The following is a 16,713-nucleotide window of genomic DNA, read 5'->3' as shown; positions in this document are numbered from 1 at the left end:
CCATGTATTTAGTGATGGCCTCTATATTTCTTTCCGACCAGCCCATACGATTCTGAGCATTGTTCAATTTTACTTCACCAACCTTATCCTGTTCACAAGTTGATGACATTTTTTTTTGTTTTTGTAAGCCAGGATTTGTTATTCTCCACTTACCCATATCATGGCCCTCCTCTCGGCCTGTCACACTTTCCAATTCAATCAGTGGCAGCACCTTCTGCTCCCAGCCATTCCATGATATTGTGTCCTGTGCCCGCCCTCACAAGTGCTGTCTTTGGCTTCCTAGGCCTTGGATATCACCCCCCCCCCCGCCCCCCGCCCACCCCAGCCCCCCAATGTCATGCTTGTGGTCATTCCACCTCTGACAAAGGTTTTCCTTTTCTCGTGGCACAGTGGACACAGCCTTCACTGCGCTGACCAGTGCCATCCACATGTCCCCCTTTTCAGTGCCACTTGTGGTATGCATCTCTGCACCGAGGAGTTGTGCCTCCACTGGCATTGTGTGGTTTCAGTGAAACGAGGGGCCCTAGCACCTGTTTTACTAATGTGTACGAAAGTGTTTCTATGGCCTATTTCACTCCTTTCCAGGGACTTTGCTGGAGACCTACTACAGCAGCACTTATGCAGCGTGTTTTCCGTCTGTGGTTTGACTGTCATTTGAAGGAGGCTGATGTTTATTCCGTGAGCGGTCTGATCGCCACTGGAAGGAGGTTGTTGTCACTTCTTCCAGCAATCTGACCGACGCCGAAAGTAGGTTGATGTCACTTCCGCCAGCTGTCTAATCACTGGCACTTCCATCGGAGTTCCAGATTTCCATCTTTCATGTCGATATGTAGGCCAGTCGGACATGGATCTGCCGTTGTTGTTTACGTCCACAATATCGCCACACAGCTGCAAAAGTCACAATACAGCAGTACTATGCCATTCCCCACCAGCGGATGGCGGAAGTGTATGTCAGTGGGTTAATGGCAGTTTTGACTACACTCTAAATGCGCTCCAGTGTGCTGTGTTTGCATCCGTTATTCTGCCCAATATCTGGACATTTTATTTCAGTGACTACCCAGTTAATGAGAATCCATGGAAGATAACAAGCTTGTGTTGGGGACTTTTACGCTGTATAAAAACAGCACAGATAATTAGTGCTCCCCGCTCAAACAGTGGGTTAAGGAGTCTGATACCTTATAACACAGCCCCAATTAGAGAGTGGACGCACTTCCTCTCCTTTTTCTCTTCTCAGGCTGTTGGGCGCAACCCACGACAACTCGTCTATGGTGGATTGTATATAGGAGTGTACATATTTCCTTTACATTGGTTGGTTAAGGCATTAGTTAGATAACCTATGGCATGCCTCCTTTTATAGCATATGCCCCCTGGTGAAAGCTGTTCTACCATGGCCTTAAGATGAAGGTTAATAGGGTCTGTCTACAGGGCAGAGCTTCCAGGCTTAGAATTGGCTGAAGGCTTCATAACATCTGACTGAGCAAGGATGACTTGCAAAGTTGTGGCTAACATGTGCGGGTAAACAGAACCATGCAAAGGCAAGAGATTGCAAAGAGCTGCGTTGATGACACGTACCTTTACTTTTCCCAACTACCAGCCACACCATGTCTTGTCCACTGACATTTGGTGGAATGAAGATGCAGACTGGAAGCCCAAGGGAAAACGTGGAACCGGTGATCTTGCCTCCGATTGGCTGGGATGTGATCTCAGGTTTATACTTGATCTGCGTCACTGGTAAAGCAAAAGCAAAGAAATGCCAGTCAGTAAATCAGGGCGACTCAATTGGAGCCAAGGTGGACAAACATGGTTATAACAATTCTGTTAGTTCGTTTGTGTTTCATTTCGGTAATTGCCATAAAAACCAATACATAAAATACACAATACAGAAAAATTTAAAACCACCAACAACAGCAATAAATATAGTAAAAGACAAATGACATGTGTAACTAGGCAACGCTCCAAGGCATGGTGAAAGACATATTCTAAGATTCTACTGGCATAGATGTAGACTAACAATAGTAAGGTCTATCAAGGTGCAAGAAGTGCTTTCAATACATCAGAGCATGCCACTGAAGTGGTCTGGAATTCTGATGAAGCAAAGGTGCTCAGTCACAATATTATCCTTCTAAGGTGCACAAATGCATACAAATGCATTCACTGCTAGAAGTGCCTCATTCCCATTGTTACCCTTATCAAGTGCATAGGTGCTTATAAGTGCATTCAATGTTAACAGAGAGAAACCAACCCAGTAATAGGGTACAATGCGTGAGACATGAAATGCAAAATAATTACTCAGCGATGAGCATTGGTCAAACTAACCATTTGCTGCCCTGCATTTCCAGGGGTTACTGGAAGGCTGATTTGCCAGTGAGGGCCAGGGGCAAGGGTCATGACAGCACTCCCCCCCCCCAAGGCCCCTCTCACGGTGGCACTTCTGCCTGGTCCTGGTTTGGCTGGGTAATTCTGATAAAACTTTTTAATTAAGCGAGGTGCATGGATGTATTCACTAAGTTCCCATGATCTGTCTTGAGGGCCGTATCCCTTCCAATCAACTAAGCAGTATAGTTTGGATCTGGTGTATTTTGAGTCTAGGATGTCCTTTACTTCAAACTCTGGTTTTCCGTCAACTAATACTGGTTTTGGTGGTGTTGTAACCCGAGTACCGGGTTCTACCGGTTTCAGGAGTGATACATGAAACACAGGATGAATCTTCATAGTGGGTGGTAGGGCTAATTTAACTGCCACTGGATTTATTATGGATTCAATAGAATAAGGTCCCAGATATCGGGGACGAAAGGTCTGAGTCCCTTTTATGGGCACATATTTTGATGCTAACCAGACCTTGTCGGGGGATTTACAACGATGTTGGTTAGCAAATTTCTTTAATTTTTTCTTGGCTTGGACTAAATGTTCTGCTGCTTGTTTGAAGGCCTGGGAAATTGTCGTATGTAGGGTTTTAACCGCTGGCATTTCCAAAGGGGTTGGGCGATCCAATTCTGAAAGATGTGGATGTCTATCATATATAGGGCCTTATCATGAGTCTGGCGGTAACCCTTAAATGTGGCGGTAGCGCTATTACCGCCGCATTTAAGGGTCCGCCAGATCATGGCCTTGGCGGATTTCCCCCCAGCTCTGAGCTGGAGGGAAATCCGTGGCGAAATTGCAGATTTTCAGCGCTATTACCGCCGGCGGGAAATCCGCCGGCGGTAATAGCACAAATTTTCCCCTAGGGCCCAATGGGGAATGAGGAATTCCCGAATGGGCCCAATGGGGAATGGGCAATAACCCTTCTGCCAAACCCGGGATCCGGCGCTAATAGCGCCGGGGGGTTTGGCGGTAGTGCTATTAGCGCAGCGCTAATAGCACCGGCGTTACCGCCCAACTCGTGATGAGGCCCATAGTGTAGAAAGGGGTTTGTCCAGTGCTGGTGTGTAATGAAATATTATAGGCATATTCAGCTATCCATAACAAGTCCTTCCAATTTCTTTCCACTTGATGTAACATGCAATGTAAGTATTGCTCGAGGGTTTGGTTTGTTCATTCCATTTGGCCATCTGTTTGAGGATGGTGACTTGTGGCTAGTCGAATGTCAATTTGGGCCATTGAACAGCATTTTCTCCAGAAGTTGGATACAAACTGACTACCTCGATCTGAGATCAAGACCGATGGAAAGCCATGTAGCCGTATGATTTCCTCAAGGAATACATTTGCTAAATTGGATGCATTTGGAATGCCCTTAAAAGGAATAAAGTGTGCCATTTTAGAGAACAGGTCTACAACTACTAAGATGGTGTTCAATCCTTGACTGGGAGGTAGATCTGTAATGAAATCAAGGGACAGTGGGATGGTGCGGGAGGAATTTCCAATGGTTGGAGAAGATCAGCTGGTTTCTGCTTTTGGGACTTGATTTGTGCACACACTTCGCAAGATTGGATAAATTGTATGATGTCTTTAGGCCATGTGGACCACCAATAGTTTTGTTTTACTTTAGCTAGAGTTTTGGTAATTCCAGGATGACCTTCAATCAGGGAGTCTTGATAACCCAAAATAACCTGCTCTTGTTACTCTTTACTTGGCAAGTATAGACGGTTCCTAAAATATGGTAACTGGTCTTTAATGGTGTAATATTCTCCTTGAGTACACCACTCTTGTGAGAAAGTGGGATCCATTAAGAGTTGGATCTTGTTTTGGAGTTCACCCTGTGTCAATGTTGTAGTAAGACCCAGGAGTTTGTCTTCTGGAATGATGGCTACTGGATCTGGAGTTATGTATACCTTTTCATCAACACACATGCGGGACAAGGCGTCAGCCTTTCCGTTTCAGACTCCTGGCCGGTAGGTGATCACATAGTCATATTCAGCGAAGAAAAGAGCCCACCGCAGTTGACGGGATGATTGAGCCTTTGCTGTTTTTAGGTATTGCAGGTTTCGATGATCAGTTATGACCGTGACAGTATGTCTAGCACTAAGGAGATAGTGTCGCCATGCCTTGAAAGCTGATTTTATAGCCAAGAGTTCTTTGTCTGTGATAGCATAGTTGAGTTCGGGAGGTGAGAATTTTCGTGACCAAAAGGCCACAGGGTGTAACTGGCCAGTTCCTGGGTCCATTTGTGAGAGAACAGCTCCCATAGCCATGCTAGAGGCATCTGTTTCAACTATATAAGGGAAGTCTGGGAGAGGATGCCGTAGAACTGGAGCAGAAGTGCATTTTTTCTTAAGTTCTTGAAAGGCCTTCTCTGCTTCTTCGGTCCAATGGAACTTTTTATTGTTTTTTCTCAATAGTGATGTAATTGGATGCACTATCTGGGAAAAATCTGGGATGAATCGGTGCTAAAAGTTTGCAAAGTCCAACATACTCTGGATTCCTTTCAATGAAGTTGGTGACAGCCAGTTAAGAATGGCATCTACCTTGTGCCTATCCATTCTGATACCTTTTAGTGTGAGGATAAAACCAAGGAACTCCACTTCGGTGACATGAAAAGAGCATTTTTCGAGTTTAGCATACAGTTTATGTTGGCAGAGTTTAGTATGGACGGAGCGGACATGGTCTTCTTTTGTAGCACAATAGACTAAGATGTCATCAATGTAAACCAGGGTGCAAATGTCGATTAACTCCTGCAAAACATCATTCATAAAGTACTGGAATGCAGCAGGAGTATTGCAAAGTCCAAAAGGCATTACCTGGTATTCATACAAGCCGTATTTGGTACGAAAGGCAGTTTTCCATTTGTCTCGTTTCTTCACTCGAACAAGATGGTACGCCCCCCTAAGGTCCAGTTAGGTATAGATTTGGGTGTCTTTGACTTGTTCCAATAATTCGGAATAAGGGGCAGTGGATAATGTTTTTTTACTGTGATCTGGTTTAATGCGCGATAGTCGATGCAAGTCCTCAAATCTCCTTCCTTCTTTGGTACGAAGAATAAGGGACTGGCGGCCGGTGATTTAGATGGGCGGATAAATCCATTTGCCAGGTACTGATCAAGATAAGATTTCAAATGGAGGTTTTCTGGTTCAGTAAGTGCATAGATTCGTTCGACTACAGGGAATTTGCGCACTAGGTATGAGGTCGATCTGACAATCGTAGGGCCTGTGCGGTGGTAGAATATTGGCTTGTTCTTTCTGGAACACGTCTTGAAAATCTTGGTATTCATTTGGTAGAGTACTAGACACACCTAGTACAAATCGCCGCCGTACTGGGAGTAGCAGATGTACATAAGTCTGTTTTCCCCTTTTCTTGGTAATAACAGGTGCGAGCACATTCCTCGGAAAAGGCCAACTTCTTGGCACGCCAATCTATTAGAGGGTTGTAAGCTACCAAACATGGCATCCCTAAGATTAGTCGAAACTGAGGAGCTTTGATGAGATCGAATGCAATAGATTCTCGGTGTCCATCCTGGCACAGTAGGGTTAGTGCTGCTGTACATTGGGTTACAGGTCCGGAAGCTATTTCTGTCCCATCAACAGTAGTAACTTTTTCAGTAGTCGACTTAGAGCATAAGGGAAGCCCCATCTCTGCTCCCAGATCTTGGTCTTCATAATTCCCAACTGCTCCACTGTCTATGCATGCTTCGACAGCATGCATCCGAGACGGTTGTTGGTGATTGATCAAAATTACTGGTAATGCAAAGTGTGAGGTCTGTTGCTCATCCTTCTCGCTCGACAAGCAAACCTCTACGCTTGCCAGGCTTGGTAGTTTTCCGACTCCTTGTTATTATCTTCCTTTTCTGTGGCTCCAACAGTTCTCCTTGGTGGTTTCACTGGACATTCTTTGAGTAAGTGGCCTGATTTTCTGCAAAATAAGCATAATTGCTGTTGCCTTCTCTTGTCTCTTTCAGTTTTAGTTAAAGGTGGCTGTACACCTCCGATTTGCATGGGTTCCACCGTGTTTTCCAACATTATCCTTTGACCGGACATACACAGCTCGAGTGTCTAACCTTATCCGGTCCGCTTTTCGGTCTTGTAATCTGTGATCTAATTGCACCATAAGGTTGATGAATTCTCCACAGTTTTTAGGTGGCTTAAACACTTGAGCAAGGACATCCTTTAGTTCCCCTCATAGACCCCGATGAAATAGTGTGGTCCTTTTTTCCTCAGGCCAACCAGCTTCAACGACTAGCCTGTTAAATGTTGCTATATATGTAAGCAAGTCTTGACTTCCTTGATGGAGTGACAAAAGTTTGTTGTCTAATGCTTGGCCTTGGGTATGACGAGCAAAGAGTTTTTCCATTTCCATCTGGAAACCCCCAAAGTCATGTAACAACGGGTTATCCTGATTTACCAATGGTACCGACCAATCCACAGCACTGCTACTCAGATGTGACAAGACAAAAGCAACCCGCGCTTGGTCGTTAGGAAAAGCCCCAGGTCTGCAAAGGAAATGAAGACGACACTGGTTCATGAACGTTGCGTACTTCTTGGGGTCCCCTGTAAATCGTTCAGGTGGAGCTAAAGTAACTGCCCCAGGAAGGGGTATTTGTACTTGATTGGTGGAAGAAGTTGGTACAGGTGCTGGCGGAATGTTACCAGGCAATGGGGTCTGTCCTGCCTGTGATTGGAGTAATTGTACACTTATTTCTTTGGTATGATCCTTAGTAACAATCAAATCCCTCCTAAGAGTGTTGGTTTCTTGCTTGGCTGAATGGACTTCGGCGCTTAATTGTCCCAACAACTGAACTAACTGGTCAGTCTTTGAAGTCTCCATGATGTCCAGGTGGATAATATTATTGAGGCTTTGCATTCTGGTACACTTACCTGGTATTCACGGGGGCACCACCCAGCCCTTGTTGGATGATTTGCACTCTCGAACCCTCTCCCGGTCCCTTGGTAAGGCCTCTGGTTAAAGATGGGTCTGCAATAGAGGAGAGCTGGATTCAATACCAGATTGTCTTCATGTTTTCCCACCTCCCTTGGCCTCAACTCCTTCCTCCCCCTTCGGCCTTCTCTTCACCTTAATATTGCAAAGGTGGATTCTCCGTCCTGCTCCTCGTGGCAGGGGTGCGTAGATGTGGGGGGCGAGCAGCAACCAAATTACTTCACTGGTGCAACCCCCCCTGTGGGAATCTAGGCCTGCTGCGACTCCGTAGGTTTGCTGCTTTACAGTCTTTCCTCTTAGTTCGAATAATAATGTCTTGCTTCTTTCCTTTTAGGTATGGAAAGGTTTTTTGGTGTTGTCATGCAGTTTGAAGATCAGCATGGGCCGGTAGGCGAAAGCGCGGTGTGCGTGATGCTGTCCGGTGAGTAATGCGCAATGCGCTTCGCTGTTTTGCCTTTTATATTGCTAACTTGTGTCTTTTCTCTCCTTGCAGGTTGCGATGTTCCTCGCCGAGCACCGTAATATTCCAGCAATGATACCGACCAGGAGATGACTACCCAGGTAAGAATTGTGGGGCTTTCTTCATTCGGGAGGAAACGTGAGTAAACGCTTACTAATGCTGTCTTTCTTTCTCCTCTTTCTAGGTTATGGTATTCCACGATGCATGCGGTGCCGGATGATGGAGTTCGTACCTTCAGGATTGAAGACAGGATACTGTTCCAAGTAAGTTTCATAGTGTTCTTTCTCTGTCTGCAGGTCCTTGGTTTCAGGTAAGCTGGCATCAAAGAACTGGACACGGTGAGCGTTATGCTGCCCACAGCAGAATAACGCAAAGCATGTTCTGCTGTTTGGGTGTGGTTTAAATAGTCTCAGGTAAAGTAGTCCAGTTAAAATAGTCCCAGGCCTGCCACACCCAAAGTAGGCCAGGAAAAGTAGTCCCAGGCCTGCCACACTCAAAAGACTAGACCGCATAGCTCAGTTCCTTGTAACTGAGCTATGTGTGTGCTTCCATGTTGGCTGAACCCCCCCGAGTTAAATAGTCCCAAGTAAATAGTCCCATTCTAATGTTGGTCTTTATGATGGTTATGAGCCTTACTCCAAGAGAGACTGACTCCAAGAGAGTCTTGGTTGAGGTTTTAAGGCCTTTGACTTGGCCCTAACTGGAAGGCTGATTTGCCAGTGAGGGCCAGGGGCAAGGGTCATGACACTCCTAGTTCTAGATGGAGGTGTGAGAGGTGTCCTCATTCGCCTCCCTGTCACTAGTTCATGGGCAGCAAGATGGTGGTCTGAACCTGGTTGATTTCTCAATGCATACAATGCCAGTGGTAGGCAATGCAATCATCCTTTCTTCAAGGTAAGCTTCAATTTAGCTATTCTTTCTTTAAACAAGCAGTTGAGTCTCTCACAGACCCTGTTAGTTTGCAGGTGATAAACCGATGAAAACTTGTGCTTTATACTAAGCAACAAGCTTATCTGTTCAAAGACTTCATTAACAAAATGAGGGCCATTACCTGATCGTAATACTTCACATATTCCCCATCTAGGAAACACTTCTTGTACTAACGATTTTGCTGCACAGGTGGAGTCTGGGTGTGTACATAGACCAGCCTCAATCCACCTCGAAAAGGGACATACCATTACAATCATATATCATATATCTGTATCCATTGCATACTTGCAGCATGTCAACATAGTCGATATGCAAATGCTGAAAGGGACCATTAGGTCTCGGAATAACTCCTCTAACTGTGCACAGTGTGTGCCAGCAGTAAACCTTTGACACAAGATACAGTTTTCTACAAAAAATGCAATGTGTTCTACCAAATCCGGAACAAACCATTCAACCGCAATTATTACGTGCGCAGGGTAGTGTAGCTGCTCTAACGCCACCCTTAATAAGGCTACAGGCATCACCGGTTTACCAGTGCTGTCTTGTCACCACAATGCTTCGGAAGGGTTCGAAGAACATCTGCTCCATGTCCACAGGTCTTTCTCATCCTAAGGTGCTTCCCCTTGGATCTCTACTAGTTGAGTCCTAGACAGATCATTATAACAATCAGGCACACTCATCATCATCACTATGCTTTCATTCACATCAGGCATATTAAATTCCATAATGTTTTCTGAACATGCAACTCGTTTTGCTTCCTCATCTGCCTTCTGACTTCCACGTGAGATAAAGTCTGCCCTTTTAGTGTGTGTTGCACACTTAATGACCGTGATGGCTACTGGGAGTTGTAGCACTTTAATGAGTCTATCCAATAAGGCTGCGTGCTGCAGTGGAGTGTCGTCCGCTTGGAGGTAGCCCCTCCTTTTCCAACGTGCTAGCCCTGCGTGCACTGTCGACGTCACATAGGCAGAGTCATTGGTCACTGTTACTTCCTGGTCCACATGATTCTTGATTGAGACAATCAGCGCCACTAATTCCGCAGCCTGTGCCGAAAAGTGAGACGGTAGTCGTGCACTTATCAATACTTCAAACTCTACATTGGCCATGTGCTTCACCACAGCGGCACCTGTATATCTTTTTCCATCATTTTGATTGATTCTAGATGAACCGTCGATAAAGAGAATCTCCCCAGCTGCCAATGCATTTTCCTTCACCCTCCAGAGTTCATCATAGAATTCCTCATAGTTTGAGCAATCATGTGCATGCTCGTCCTCTGCCAGTGGTTCTGATACAAACATGGCAGGATTCACTATTCTGCATCAAACTATTTTAATCGCCGGATTCGATATGACCACCTCGTAGGCAGAAGCCCTTTGAGAAGTCAACGTGCCTTTAGGTTTTTCCAAAATGGCAAACAAAGCATGTTCAACAAATAACGTCATGGAACACCCCATCAATATGCTGGCAGCCTTTTCAATGGTGAACGCGGTGGGTGCCAAAGATTGTTTGCAAGGAAAATGACCCCTCATCACTGGGTTTAGAATCCCACTGTAATATGCCAGGGGCTTGTACCCCAATGTGGTTCTCTGCGTGAGTACAGCTGTCATAACAGTGCGATTTGTGTGCAAAAACAAAAAGAATTCCTCAGCATAATTGGGAATCCCTAAAACTGGAGCTGTACAAATTGCCTTTTTCAACTCCCTTCTTCCATTTCCTCAGTCCAGACAATGTTTTCCTGATTTGCCTGTGCTTTCTTCAGGGCTTGCAACAAGGGCCTTATGTGTAAATTGTAATCAAAGACCCATGCTCTTACATAGTTACACAGTTCCAAAAATCTTTGCACTGCTTTATCTTGAGTGGCTTTACTGTTTTCAAAATAGCCTCAGCCCTCTCAGGAGTAACTTTCTTTCCCTCATGTGAAATACAGTACTTATTCTTGACACTACTGCAATTTCTCCCTGTCTACTTTATATCCTTTGTCTGCAAGAATAAGAGAATAAGTTGAACTGAATCACGTCTGCACTCTTCCCTAAGGTGCTACAGACCAATATGTCATCCACGTACTGCAACACAACACTTTCCAAATCAATATTGCTTAAGTCCATCTGCAGGACTCTATTGAAAATTGACGGAGATACACAATACCCCTGGGGGAGGTGAGTACTTTTCAGACGACTTTGTTTGAATGTAAATGAAGTCAGATCCTGTGAGTCTTTATGCAATGGGATTGAGAAAAGTGCATTTTTCAAGTCAAACACAGTGAAAAATCGTGCTTTAACAGGGTTGTTACGTAAGATTGTCGCAGAATTAGGAACTAGAGGGAACTCAGCCACTACAATCTTGTTAATCAGGTGGAGGTATTGCACTAAACACCACAAGACCCCTTTTCCTTTTTTCACAGGATAAATCACAGTATTAGACAGTGACTCTGACGTCACTAAGATACCCTGTTCCATCATGGCGGATATCGTCTTAAAAATACCTTCATCTGCCTCTCGAGACATGGGATACTGTCGTGCTTGAGGTAAGATTGCTCTTGGTTCCAATTTAATCTTCACTTCTCCAACCCCCTTCAATAGGCCTACGTCAAAGGGGCATGTTGTCCATAATGAAACTGGCACTTTCGTCATGTCTTCAACAAAATACTCAAGGTGTTTCTGTGCTAGCATCATTTTCTGAGAAATCTCACGTTTAATTGCTCTCACCCAATAAGTAATGCTCATCTCAAATACTACTTCGTCATCTGACGCATGGTCTCCAAATATAGCCTCATCAGTGACGTCAGTCAATCTGTAACCTTCCCCAATGGCAATCACTGCGCACCATTGTCTGCCATCATAATCATTCCCATCAAGAAAAGCTATTTCTCCTCGCACTATGGCTGCTTGTAATTCTAAAGGAAAGACTCACCCTTCCTCTTCATCCATTGGTATCTTTGGCCTAAATACAAATTCATCAGGTATTCTCATAGTTCTGCCCACTAAACCTGGTAGCCGTGTCAACAGAATGCGTACCCCATAGTGAAAAACGCCTGGTTCTAACGGTACTCCTCGTATGGCCATTTGTCCTGCAAACACCATAATAAATTCTATTGCGTTTAAATAATGCATTTCTGGTGTTGAACATACTATGCCTTTATCAGTGAACAAAATCATTATGTTCAATTTGGTCATTAAATCTCATCCTAATATATTGACAGGTGTCTGCCTTGAATATAACAATGGCAAAGACATGTCACACTCTCCTATAGAGACTGGCAATTCTTCAGTAAAAGGGACTTTGCTTGCAGCTCCTGTGAAACCTTGAGTATTGATGGCATTTACAGACATCGTAAATGTCCCCTCTCATATACATGAGTGTGTTGCACCCGTGTCTACTAAAAAAGAAAGATTTGCCTCCTATATTGACGTCAACCCTCAGTTCCTCTTCTGGATTGGGCATCACTGATAGTATCGAACACATCAAGTCTCCCAGTGAGCTGTCCTATTATGGGTACATTCTCATCCCCGTACCAGTGAAAGGATTCCCTCCATCAACAGTAACACCCCCTATTCTAGGAGTCCTTAACTGACCCATGCTTGTGTTTTGCTGTAACTGCATGGTTGACTGCTGTGACTCTCCTTGTGGTGGATTCATTGTTGCCTGCTGTGTTTGTAAGTCTTGTTACATTCTCAGCGCTTGTGTTTGCTGCACTGTGTGATTTTGAGCAAACCCATCTCCATTCTGTTGTGAATATGCAGGCAAGTTTATGGTCCCCCCTCTTGAAAATTGTCCATTCTGCACATATCCTTGACTTCTACATGTGCGAGCAAAAAGCCCTGACATACCACATGTCCAACATATAGGAGGAGGTCTCCTAATTTGACCCTCCTGCATGCCTTGACTATAGTTCTGCGTGTTTTGAAACCCACTTTGATTGTTCTGGAAGCCTCTACCTCGAAAGCCTCTCCTTCCCTTTGGTCTAAATCCATTATTACCTTGGTCGAACTGCCTTTGGTTATTCACCTGTGGCATGCTTGCTGCGAACCCGATCCGTCTCCACTAGTCAACATTACCCCTTCATTGAACTGCATACTTTGATCGTTTTTTCTGCACTAACTTTACCTCTTCACCTTTCCTAACATCGTCTTTCTTTCGATTGTTCTCTTGCAATAACCTGCAATAATGCGCGATGGTCAGCTGAATTTCTGACCATAGCTTTGCTTCCATGCACACAGACTTCTTAAGCTGCTGCTGGCAGCCCTTGGCACAATATATGATAAAAATACAGGTATTGATTTCCCCCAAGCCTTGCATGTCTACAAAACCCACTGCTCTTGGAAATTCTGAATATAAACCAGAGGATCATCCCCTTCCTTTTTCGCCATTATAGCTCCCATATCTGACGTGTCCAGATACAGCACTCTAAGTGCTTTCCAGAGCAATACTCTACAGTTATTGAATGGGGCTCCATCATGAGCAGTGTTTACCATTGTAACACTAGAATACCCTGCTCAGCCCTTTCCCCAAGGATAGCGTTCAGGAGACCTTAAATGTCCCCTATAGCTAACGTGTTTCCTCCTGTCATTTTCTCTAACTTCTGGTGCTGGAAAATGGATTCATGAGTTAAACTCGGGAGTTGACACATTAAATTATCCTTATCTCCTCCTTTCTCTAACAGGGGAAATTGTGAAACACCAACCTCACACTTGTCCCCCATCGTCTGTCTGTTCATAACAGGGTCAATGGCTCTGCACCGCTTTCTTCCTGGCAGTGACCTTAACCTGCTCAAATAAGGCAGCAAGTCCCCCCTCTCACCATGGGATCACCCTCTAGGTGGATCTAGCCGTGTCAATGATTCGGACACCCAAGATTTGGGTAGGTCTAGATCCGACCATCCTACTTCCTTATCCATTGAAAAACACCCTTCAGGGCCACATGCATTGCCTACCTAATCCCCACGGAAGGTTTCCCTGTCCTCGTCTGACATATCCTGTCCCCAACTCGTGTGACTTCTCTCCTCTTCATCTCTATTCAGAGTCAGTCTGTCTAAAGACAGCTCATTTGGCTCAAAACTACATGAGGCTCCCTCTTTATCGTACAACTGCATTCTCTCTAGTCAATCATTTTCACCCTTACCATGCAGTACTTTTAGTCCTCATATCATGATAGACTTTATCGATTGCGTCCCCAATGCTTCTAGAGTCAAACTCATCCTCTAGATTTGCTCTAGATGGACCTGCTATTGGCTCATGTGCTGAGAAGAACTCCTCTATGTCTTCCCATGCCACTACTGGATTAGGATCTATTAATTCCTCTTCCACACGTTCAAGATTGCATGCTCTCTGTCTACTCTTTCATTCTAGTTCATCATCAAACTCTCTTCGTTTCCTTGCTTCCTCTCTTACCCTGTCTTCCTCTTTTCTTTTCATATATCTCCTCTCATTTCCCCTTCATATCTCTTCGTCTTTTTGTCTTTGTATTGTTTTATCCCTTAATTTCTGTCCCTCCTCTTCCTCTCTTTCTTTCTTGCTGTTCTCGTCTTTCTCGTTCTTCGATTACCCTCGCTCTATTGTCATACTTCCTTTGCTCCTCTGCTGTTTGCTGCTTTTTCAGTTTCTCTTCTTGATACAACTGTTCCCGTCTTTGTCCATCCTTCCTTTTCACCCCATCTTCTTTCAATCTTTCCTCTCTCTCTCTGTCCTTTTTGTCCTGTTTGTCTCGATCTTCCCTTTGCCTTAGGTCCTCAATGCTCTCACCATCGAGTTTGAGCACAATCTGACAACCCATCCATTTGTTCTGTGTAAGTGATAACTCGTCAGTCTTATCTTTTTTTCCTTTCCATCTCTTTATTTCCTGTCCTATATCTAAGGATGTACTTGGTCGATCACTTCTCTCTTTATTGCGTCTCTACTTGTCCCTCAGGACCTTAGAGATCGCATCGCTCTCAGGAGTTTTCTCTGGGCCCTCATCGCTGTTTTCCACAGGTGACTCATATGCCGGGTTGCTGTACCCTGTCGCTGTCTTAAGCTCCCTCAATGGGTCCAACCTGTCATCTTTCTTGCTATCACCGTCTGCTTCAGGGGCGGCGGGAGGAGCAGAAGGCTCCTCACCACCCTCTTTGCATATATTCAATATCCAGTCTTGAGGCTCTTCTCCTTCCTCCTGATACATTTTCCAGAGCTCTAAGATTGCTAATTGTTTTTCTAACTTTTTTCCAGTGTATGATGCATGCAAATATGTCGTAGTATGCTGCAAAACACCCTTCAATAGTGATCACCCTTGTGGCCATGGCATGGACATTTTATCTGCCATGACCTTGACCCATTCTGCACTATGCTACTTAGGTTTGGGTGCATGTTTCGGCAACTGTTTGCAGAGATGTACAAGTGGAGTAATATCCTCCATTCTGACTTGTCACACTTCACTGTCAATGCTCACCTTTACTCTTTGCAAATTTCAAAAAGACGTTTCAGAAAAACAAAACAATATGGGTGTTCACCAATCGTCGCAGGCTCCAAACCCTCAATATCACGTTTTTTACTTTAATCTATTTTTTCACTAAACACCATCAATTTACTTCCACTAAATAAATAATACATTCTTAAATCTTGTGTTTTCTTTTTCACGTCTATCAATTCCTCTATTGTTTTTTGATCATATAAAGTGACATAAAACGAACAGACAAATGGACATACTCGACCGGCCACATATATCTCAGTCTTCTCTTCAAAACGTATCCTACCACTAAAAATATCCCGATTGGGATGTGAAGCGTTCTCTTTAAACTTGTCTTTAATCAAGTTTGTAGCCTACATCTTTGCGACGCAGGAAACTGGGCGTACCCTTTATCGTGGCCCCTTTCCTCACAATACCTCTTAATTGCTTTGCCTCTCCTCAAGTCAATTACTTAATATTCAACGCTCATCGTTCTCAAGTTATTTTGCCCCAACCTCCCTCTGTTACTCGTTTTTCCCTTGTCACTTTCTCCATTCACTGCCCATTCAAAATTTTTGCCACCTAAATCAGTTTTTACTCACCATTCGCTTTTTCGACTTCCGACTCTTGGGATCGTCTGCCTCTTTATCAGCGGCTTCAACTTTCTGTTCATTCATCTTCCTGTAGATGCCGGGAGGGGATTCTGTCTGAAACCAGGGGACCCATCTCACCCGAGCTTCAAGCCTGATTAAAAATATTTCTGCTATCAATAGGGAGCTTCACGTCCTTTCAGCCGATTGCCAGAGGTTGTGCAATATTTCTGGGACCCCAAAGCCTACTATCTCGATGGATGTTTAACCATCCTCTGCTACTATGTGAATTGGGAGACTCCAGCCCTTACCCTTGAGATGAATGGGGATGCAGAAGTTACTCAAACATCAATAATCGAAATGACTCAGGTAGTTGGCAAAAGGGTAACTGTTTTAATATCAATTATCTAAAACAGGGAGATCAACTGACGTCTCAGCGCATGGTCTCTGAATGCATCTTGAAAAAAAGCATTCTTTTAGAACACAAAATTGTCATTGATGACGTCAACCTACATATTTACTAATGTCATCCTACGTGGCAAACCTCAAAAACCTAGTGGCTATTCTGATTGGTTCTAAAGGAACATCTAAGTATACGATCCATACAAGTCTAACAAAGTGAAAGAAAGTGATAGGCTTCTTAACATCAGGTGGGTCAACAAAGCCCTTCCCCCAAACAGGTCACTATAAACGTCACTAAATACACAACGTCCCATTGGTTACACAAACTATAGGACCTTTAATCATGCAGCCCCCTTCAATTGGTTGGCACTCTAACCTCCGTCAGTACTTTTCCACCTACGTTAGCAGCACGCAGGCTGGGCATCCAGGTGCTGGTGAGCTAGTCCTAACCATAGCTTTCCACCATTTAGCATATCATCTATCATCCCCTCAGTGGTCTGTCAATTAAGGTTTGAACGTGTCCTTGGGAGTGTTCTTTTGCTCTGGAGAATTCAGGGGAGTGAAGGTATGCTCTGCCCTCAAGCGTAGGTGTGGTTGTCATGTTCA

At 44.4% G+C, this 16,713-nt stretch overlaps 1 protein-coding gene across 1 annotated transcript in view; it reads right to left on the bottom strand.

Annotated features, from left to right (window-relative positions):
• Positions 1-16,713, bottom strand: part of LOC138488167 (uroplakin-3b-like protein 1) — a 329,887-nt gene that overhangs the window by 145,305 nt on the left and 167,869 nt on the right. Inside the window, exon 2 of the mRNA XM_069614956.1 lies at positions 1,573-1,728. Coding sequence (XP_069471057.1) covers positions 1,573-1,728 — 156 coding nt within the window. The remainder of the gene's footprint in view (positions 1-1,572; positions 1,729-16,713) is intronic.

Source organism: Ambystoma mexicanum, chromosome 9, assembly GCF_040938575.1.
Source record: "Ambystoma mexicanum isolate Mex_15411 chromosome 9, UKY_AmexF1_1, whole genome shotgun sequence".
Lineage (NCBI taxonomy): Eukaryota > Metazoa > Chordata > Amphibia > Caudata > Ambystomatidae > Ambystoma > Ambystoma mexicanum.
The sequence above is the reverse complement of the archived record's forward strand: the minus strand, read 5'-3'. Positions and strand labels throughout refer to the sequence as shown.